The sequence below is a fragment of the Myotis brandtii genome, unplaced genomic scaffold (assembly GCF_000412655.1).
Source record: "Myotis brandtii unplaced genomic scaffold, ASM41265v1 scaffold579, whole genome shotgun sequence".
Classification (NCBI taxonomy): Eukaryota; Metazoa; Chordata; class Mammalia; order Chiroptera; family Vespertilionidae; genus Myotis; species Myotis brandtii.
The window spans coordinates 962,390-971,158 of record NW_005370171.1 but is presented as its reverse complement, the minus strand read 5'-3'; the positions used below and the strand labels follow the sequence as shown (position 1 = coordinate 971,158).

The 8,769-nt window shown below is 61.0% G+C and overlaps 1 protein-coding gene across 1 annotated transcript in view; it reads left to right on the top strand.

Moving 5' to 3' along the window:
* The first annotated feature begins 945 nt into the window (after positions 1 to 945).
* MMD2 (monocyte to macrophage differentiation-associated 2) overlaps positions 946 to 8,769 on the top strand; it is a 17,240-nt gene continuing 9,416 nt past the window's right edge. The window contains exons 1-2 of the mRNA XM_014549995.1: positions 946 to 1,361; positions 8,395 to 8,476. Coding sequence (XP_014405481.1) covers positions 1,066 to 1,361; positions 8,395 to 8,476 — 378 coding nt within the window. The 5' untranslated portion in view covers positions 946 to 1,065. The remainder of the gene's footprint in view (positions 1,362 to 8,394; positions 8,477 to 8,769) is intronic.

Sequence of the window (8,769 nt, the reverse complement as noted above, 5' to 3'; positions counted from 1 at the left end):
GGAGGGGCTGGGAGGACCCTGGCTCTGATTTTGATAATGACGGTTCCACTGACATCCTCAGTTGGGGCCAAGCAGGAGGGGCCGTGGGGATGGTTGGGGCTCTGGTTGTCCAAGGTCAACCAAGGAACATTCGCTCCCTCACCAGGACCCCTGGCTGCACCGAATCCAAGCCGCATCCCACCCACCCGCTCCTATGGAGTCTCACCCGCATCCCACCCGCTCCTATGGAGTCTAACCCGCATCCCACCCGCTCCTATGGAGTCTAACCCGCATCCCACCCGCTCCTATGGAGTCTAACCCGCATCCCATCCGCTCCTTACGGAGGCGCAGTCCAGTCGTCCGGCCCAGGAGTGTCGCAGGGCTGACCAGTACCACTTCCCGCCCTCCCCGCGCTCTGTCCTGGTGAGGAGCAGACCAGGTAGAGCACTGCCTGCGGAAGCTCAGGGCTGTGTCGGGCGAGGGTGTGCGGGGCAGAAATGTGCGCAGCGGGGAAGGCACGCTTCCCTGGGGACTGTTGGGAGGACGATGTGAGACATTTGCGTGGACTGGCCACAGGGCTGCCCAGTGATGGCTGGCCTGTGCGGCGGCAGGTGCAGGAGAGACAGGAAGTGGGTTATCCAGGAGCCTGTCAGCAGCAGTGCAGACACACACCCTCGGGTCTCAGACAGTCCCCCTTCCAGGTGTCCCGAGCCCCGCACGCCCTACGTCCTGTCCCTCTGCTCTCCACTCCCCCCGCCAGGCCGCTTGGAGCAGGGGTGGGCGGGCTGTTCAAACCCCTGGGTCCCCAGGCTGGCCCGCTGCTGGGACATGCACAGGGGTGAGCTGTCAGTCCCGCAGGCGCACACCTGTGGGGGTGCCTGTCCCGTGCAGCACGGCGGGACCCGGGCTCCTTGGCCCTGGCACTGCCCCCCGTGGCCCTCCCCACCCCTTGCTCAGTTTCCCCTTCTCTCTCCTGGGGTTTTGATTTCAGTTCTGAGGTGGCACCGGTCCAGGCGCTGTGGTTCCGCGGTTCTGTTTCCCAGGGACGGAGCCAAGTTGCTGTCTGCCTCCCCGGAGCCTGGGTTCATGAACGACACAAAGAGCCCGGGGCCAGGCTGCAGAGGGGAGGCTGGGCACTGGGGCCACTCGGCCTGGGCTGCCCTCACCTCGGGAGACGGACAGACAGACAGACCCACTTTGTGTGCTGGACACATCTCTGTGGGTCCTCTGTTCTGGGGACTCGGCTGCCACCACCAGGCACTGGCCCAGCCGGAGGAGTGGCCGCAGCCTCCCCGGGCCTGGCTCCTCTCGGACAGGAGGCCGGCTTCTCTCTGGGGGCTCTGGCCCCCGGCCCAGGCCAGAAGGGCAGGGAGAGACTGCAGGTCCGAGGCCGGGCCTGGCTGCTGGGACGGGAGAGGAGGAGCAGCCCAGGCGGGAGGGAGGCCCTGGGGGTGTGGACAGGTGGGGTCAGCAGATGGGCCTGGCAGGGGGCAGAGGGGCAGAGGGGCAGAGGGGCAGAGGGCCCAGGGCAGTGGTTTGGAGAGCACTGTACAGCCCTGCTAGGAGCCGGTCTGCTCCATCCGTCACCCTGTACACCGGCCTGCGCCCAGGGAGGTGGCCTTCCCACCGCAGCTCGCAGCTCGGCGCCCTTGGGACCGGACGCTCGCTGCTGCCAGCGCCCGAAACCCTTCGCAGAAACCCCTTCCCGTCCCCTTTAGTCCCCGCCCCGCTCCCAGGGGTAGACGTGGTCCCGGCTTTATCCTCAAAGCCTCCTCTTCTGGAAATTTCTAGGCACAGAAAAAATAACATTGTCCCCTCCCTCGTCTCGCCTCCGGTGCCCCCTTTCACACCTTCGGCTTTTCCAAGTCAGCTGACTGTGTGACCTTGGGCCGACATTTGTCCTGGCTGGACCCAGCCATGTCTCGGGAGCCTGCCGATTCCAGAAATTCCGGAGGGTTTTGAAGGCCGGACCGTTCCCACATGTCATCTGGAGGCTGCACGACTTCATCGATGCTGGAGAGGATGGATTAATCGCGACTTCATCGATGCTCGATGCTGGAGAGGATGGATTATCGGCTTCTTTGCCGGAGTCACCCGAGCACGGCTGGCCCAGCACTGGGACCGGGAGACGAAGTCGAGTCAGGCCTGTCCCGTATGCGGTGCAGGGGCGGGGGCAGACCCTGAGCACCCGCGGCCACACCACGTGCCTTGTGAGGGGGTCCCGCAGGCACTTGGGGGAGGCCAGGGGGAGGGCCCCGGCCGAGGCCGCTCCACGGAGGAAGGAGGGGAGAGAAGGCAGCTGCCAACGGTGTGCATGGGGGCTGAGGGCAGGGATCAAGGAAGCTCAGAGGGGGCCTTTCGACCTGCGTCCTGAAGGCTGAGAGTTCCCGGCCGAGAAGAGAGAAAGGGACGTCTACACAGAAGAACCGATGGTGGAAGGCTCAGCCCCCGCCCCCCTCCGGATCTTCCCGCCCACGCAGGAGCTGCACGGCATTTTTGCTCTTAGCTTTGTGCTCGGGGTCCTCCTGGGCTTTGCCTTGGCCTAGACCAGTGGTCGGCAAACCGCGGCTCGCGAGCCACATGCGGCTCTTTGGCCCCTTCTGTGTGGCTCTTCCACAAAATACCGACTTCTGCGCATGGGCCACGAAGTTTCAATAGCACTGTAGTGCGCGCCCACACGTGGTATTTTGTGGAAGAGCCACACTGAAGGGGCCAAAGAGCCGCATGTGGCTCGCGAGCCGTGGTTTGCCGACCACGGGCCTAGGGGACCTGGGAGTCTTGGTGTGGCCCTTCCAGGGTGGGAGGGACTGACAAAGGCAGGGTTCAGGGGGCCGGTTATGGGCCACCTGTGGTCAGGGCTGCACTGAGCACTAGCCAGTGAGGCAGTATTTCAGGAGCTGGGATGGGGCCCTGTGCCTTCCCTTCCTTGGCCTCCAGGCCCACCAGCAGCCCTCCACCCTGGAGAGGTGCCCGGTACATTATACTAGAGTGTAAAAGGCTGCCGGCAGAACCCTCCCATCAGGACCACGGACAGGGCCGGAGAGGCCGTGGGAGGTCTGCGTGCCAGGCTTCGCCCCACCACTTCCTGGTTCCAATTTAACGTCTGCATTCCTGCGTGAAGTGAGATGTACTCTCAGCCCTGCTCACTGCACAGCGTCGTCACCAGGTTCGAGGGTCGGCGAGCAGGCGGCCAGGGAAGGCATCCGGGGACTCTGAAGCCAGGGTGGCTGCCTCGTGCCCGCCCTGTGCCCACGGCAGACACGGCTGGTTCATCACCACATTCCCTCCCTGACAGGCCTGGACTCACACGCAGAGCCTTGGCTGCACAGCGCGCCCGGCAGCCTCTACCACCCGACCCAGGCGCCTTGCGGGTTGAATCCTGTTTGGGGCCTGCTGAGCCCGTGCTCGTCCCGTGCCCCTGGGGTCCTGTGTGAACAGCATCCTATTGTTGGATGGACTTCGGTTTGTCAATCCACCCATCTCTTTCCAGGTGATTCTTTAAAAAAAATTTTTTTTTGTATTGATTTCGAGGAAGAGAGAGGGAGAGAGGGAGCTAGAAACATCAATGACGAGAGAGAATAATTGACCAGCCTCTCGCACTCTCACTACGGGGGATCGAGCCCCCAACCCGGACAAGTGCCCGTGCCCCTGGGGTCCTGTGTGAACAGCATCCTATTGTGTGGATGGACCGCGGTTTGTCAATCCATCCATCTCTTTCCAGGTGATTCTTTAAAAAAAAAATTTTTTTTTGTATTGATTTCTTCGAGGAAGAGAGAGGGAGAGAGGGAGCTAGAAACATCAATGACGAGAGAGAATAATTGACCAGCTGCCTCTCGCACCCTCCCCATGGGGGATCGAACCCCCAACCGGACAAGTGCCCTAACCGGGAATCGAACTGTGACCTCCTGCTCAACCACTGAACCTCACCAATCGGCGCCAGGTGATTCTTAATGAGGGACTGAGATTGAGGACCGTTGGCCTAACTCCTGTAGCCTCATCTTCAGCGTGGAGGACAGCATCTACTGTGCCAGGCGGTGTGGGCTTTAAATGGGACGCGCTACGTGAAGTACGCGGGTGGGTCAGAAGCAGAAAGAACGCGGCGCCCGGGCTCTTTGGGGGAGCTCTCCGGGGAGTGGTGAAAAGATCGCCCATCCTTTGAGCGCTGCTGTGTGCCAGGCACCCCTGTGTGGGCTTTTGAGCCATATGATTCCATGGTAGCTGCAGGCGAGGTACTATTACATCTTTTTACATAGAAGGAAGCTGCAGCCCAGAGACGTACAGTAATTTCCCGGAGGTCACACAGCAGCGAGGTGACTGTGCAGCCATGTCCCGCCCAGCTGAGCCTTGCTCCAAAGCCCCTGCCTCCCCAGTCCAGGGGGGGCCCCCCTTCTGTGCTGCCTGCCTGCCGGCATCTGGCTCCTCTAAGCGGAGTCGCCCTCCCACCCCCATCAAATGCCGTGGCCGCGTGGTCATCTAGTGCGCAGGCTGGTCGCAGGACGGCGCTCTGTTCTCCAGAGAGGCGGCGGGAAGGCCCTGTCCCTCCTCGCGGGTACCCGGCGTCGGCCCCTTTAGGAGAAGTTCCCAAAGTCTCAGGCCACCTCTGGCCGCCAGCTCTGCTGGAGAACATTCTGCATTTGTCTGTGGATTTCAGCTGTGCACAGGGCCCCCCTGTCCATGCCGGGCGGATACACAGGCCGTTGTGCGTGCGCACGGTGGCATATTCCCACAGTGAAGGGAGGGGACCGCGGACACAGCTCCACGAACCTCGCCCACAGGGAGCCAGCGAAAGGAGCCACCGCAGGAGGGAGGGTGGAGAGAGGCCAGGGTGGCAACGTTACAGCGAGGAGGGCCCGTTTCCTCACTGTAGAAAACACGTTTGCCTTCAACACGTTTTGAATAGGAAAATAAGAAAATCCCCTGTGGCATTCAGAGCGTTTCCTTTCTCCTAAGAATGCACTTGGACTTGATATAATAAATCCTCTTTAGACGTTAAAAAAAAAAAAAAGGCTTAGGACTCCCTTTCCCGTGGGACCTTCTGGAAAAGCGACGCTGTGGGGACAGAGAACAGGGCTGGGGAGGACGGGGGACCAGGGGACACGAGGGCATTGGGGCGATAAAGGATCCTGAGTGGTGACAGCTACACGACCCTCTACATTTGCAAAACCCATGCAACTGTAGCAAAAAAGAAAAAAATTTATGTAAATTAGAAGGAAAATGGAAACAAAAATTAATTCACTGTCCTCTTAAAACGCCTGTGCAGAGTTCACGGAGAGAGCCCAGGCCCGGGCGAAGGAGCAGAGCTGGCGCTGGGGGCTGTGGGAACCGGATTCTTGGGCATCTGCCCGGCCCGGCCCTGTCTCCCGGCCTGGCTTCCTCTCGCCGCCTTTGTCACTCCCGGGCATTCAGTAGCTGCCACCGCACGGGGTGGGGTGGGGTGGGAGACAAGGAAAGTTTTGTGGGGCCCAGAAATAAAGGAGTAACTGCCCAGCCATCCTGGGTTGCCACGGCAACCGTGTCATCACCCTCGAACCGGGGTGGCTGGCACGCTGGGGGCTTGGATGGTGTTTGTTAAAGGGCCAGACGGAGAGGACAGCCGGGCCCAGCCTGGTAACGGCGTGAGCCCCGCTCCCACGGGAGAAAGGCCTCGGCTCCGGCCCAGCCCGGTCAGCCAGCAAGTGTCCATCGGCACCGTCCGGGGGCTCGGGGCGGAATCTACCCGAGTGAACACTGGGTGTGCGTGTGTTCGTGTCCCTAGGGCTGCGGTAACAGATGACCACACGCACTTAAGTGGCTTAAAACAGCAACTTCAGCCCTGGCCAGTTTGGCTCAGTGGATAGAGCATCGGCCTGCGGATTGGAGTTCCGGGTTTGAGCCCTGTCAAGGGCACAGGCCCGTTTGCAAAACCCATGCAACTGTAGCAAAAAAGAAAAAAATTTATGTAAATTAGAAGGAAAATGGAAACAAAAATTAATTCACTGTCCTCTTAAAACGCCTGTGCAGAGTTCACGGAGAGAGCCCAGGCCCGGGCGAAGGAGCAGAGCTGGCGCTGGGGGCTGTGGGAACCGGATTCTTGGGCATCTGCCCGGCCCGGCCCTGTCTCCCGGCCTGGCTTCCTCTCGCCGCCTTTGTCACTCCCGGGCATTCAGTAGCTGCCACCGCACGGGGTGGGGTGGGGTGGGAGACAAGGAAAGTTTTGTGGGGCCCAGGAATAAAGGAGTAACTGCCCAGCCATCCTGGGTTGCCACGGCAACCGTGTCATCACCCTCGAACCGGGGTGGCTGGCACGCTGGGGGCTTGGATGGTGTTTGTTAAAGGGCCAGACGGAGAGGACAGCCGGGCCCAGCCTGGTAACGGCGTGAGCCCCGCTCCCACGGGAGAAAGGCCTCGGCTCCGGCCCAGCCCGGTCAGCCAGCAAGTGTCCATCGGCACCGTCCGGGGGCTCGGGGCGGAATCTACCCGAGTGAACACTGGGTGTGCCTGCGTTCGTGTCGCTAGGGCTGCGGTAACAGATGACCACACCCACTTAAGTGGCTTAAAACAGCAACTTCAGCCCTGGCCAGTTTGGCTCAGTAGATAGAGCGCCGGCCTGCGGACTGGAGTTCGGTTCGAGTCGTCAAGGGCACAGGCCCGGGTTTCGGGCTCGATTCCCAGTGTGGGGTGTGCAGGAGGCAGCCCATCAATGATTCTCTCTCATCATTGATGTTTCTCTCTCTCTCCCTCTCCCTTCCTCTCTGACGTCAATAAAAATATATTAAAAACAAAACAAGAATAGAACTTCGTTCCCCGGCTCTGGAGGGCAGAGAGCAGGGTGTGGGCAGCTGGGTCCCGGGAGGCGTAAAACAGCAACTTCAGCCCTGGCCAGTTTGGCTCAGTAGATAGAGCGCCGGCCTGCGGACTGGAGTTCCGGGTTCGAGTCTAGTCAAGGGCACATGCCCGGGTTGTGGGCTCGATTCCCAGTGTGGGGTGTGCAGGAGGCAGCCCATCAATGATTCTCTCTCATCATTGATGTTTCTCTCTCTCTCCCTCTCCCTTCCTCTCTGAAGTCAATAAAAATGTATTAAAAACAGAACAAGAACAGAACTTCGTTACCCGGCTCTGGAGGGCAGAGAGCAGGGTGTGGGCAGCCGGGTCCCGGGAGGCGCTAGCGAGTCCGCAGGGCTGTCTCCCAGCTTCTGGCGGGCCGGCCACCTGGGCATTCCTTCCTTGGCTGTGGACAAATCATGCCAATCTCTGCCCCGACGTCACGCGGCCCCTGGCTCTGTGTCTCCCTCTTTTATGAGGATCCAGTCCCACCGGAGCGGGGCCCGCCCCCGCAGTGACCTCTTCTTTGTGAATCACACCTGCAGCAGCTCTGAGCCCACGTGGGGCCACACTCTCGGGCTCTGGGGGTTCAGACTGCGACGTCGGAATTTTAGGGGACACGACCCGCCGTGCGGCACTAGTTTTGTTGTCAGTACATGGCATTTACTGAGCCGGCTGTGGCCACGGACGTCCTCCGGGGTCGCCGTGAGGAAGGTGGGCTGATGGGCTGGTGGCTTTGGTCACCTAGGAGTCTGTGCTTCTGTGGGCTCCCCACTTCCAGGGGTGGGTCCCCCACCTTCTCTGTGACCATAAGCCCAGTGTTTAATCCGCCCCTGCATGGTGCTCGGACTGTGGGAGAAAGAGCACTCTGACTGTCCTTCCTCTGAGCTCCGAGAGCACCCACCACCACCCGCACATGGTAGGTGCTCAGCTAATGCTCCCTGGGCGAGTGTGGAAAATGCTCCACAAACTCAGTTAGCTGGGCTAACGTGACGCCTGCGTACAGAATGGATGCTCCGTGCACTGTACTAGCATGGCCCCCGCATACAGAAGGTGCTCGATAAATGCTCTGTGCACTGTGCTGGCATGGCCCCAGCATACAGAAGGTGCTCGATAAATGCTTTGTATACATAAGGTGCTCGATAAGTGCTCCGTGCACTGCCCTGCATCGAGCCCCGTGTTCTGAGCCCTGCACTCATTTTCATTTTTGTGGGTCTTCACAGTAGTGACGGGTCTTGGGGGAGGTTTTGGTGCTGCGGTTCCCATTGGTAGGCGGTGCGGGAACCTCACCCACGAGGAACAGGTGGGAGGTGGCTTCCTGGGGGAAGGTCCCCTGGGAAGGGCTGAACGGGTGGGGCATGAGCTGTCTCCCTGGAGGGGGTCACGTGGGCATATGTCACCTTCGTCAGGCGTGCCCTCGGGGAGCTGTACTGTATGTCAGTGACAGTAAAGAAAAAAGACAGCACCCCGACCTTCAGCCACGTTCTGTAACTCCCCGGGGATCAGGTGTTGGGTAGTACAAGACATGTGATAGGGAGAGATTGGGGGGCGGGGAGTGGGACCCCCTCTTCCCACCGCAGGGGCCGAGCTCCAGGAAGGTGCCTCTCCTTCCAGGTTCATGAACCACCGGGTGCCCGCCCACCAGAGGTACCAGCCCACGGAGTACGAGCATGCGGCCAACTGTGCCACCCACGCTGTGAGTGGGCCCCCGGGCGGGGCTGAGAGCGGAGGGGCACCTCCAGGTTGGGGTGGGGAGGCACTGCGTCTCCATCCCACGCGATGCCCACGCGATGCCCACGTGATGGCCCACAGCCTGCTCCTCACGCCCCTGTGGCCCCAGGAGGGTGAGCCATGGCGCTGAGCCGGCCTCTCCCGGGAAATGGCCATAACCAAGGCCCGGAGGATGAGGGTTTCCCGTGGACATGGTGGGGACCGCACGTGTGACAAGGCGGAGGCGGCGGCTGGGGACCTTGGGCCAGCCACCTGGGG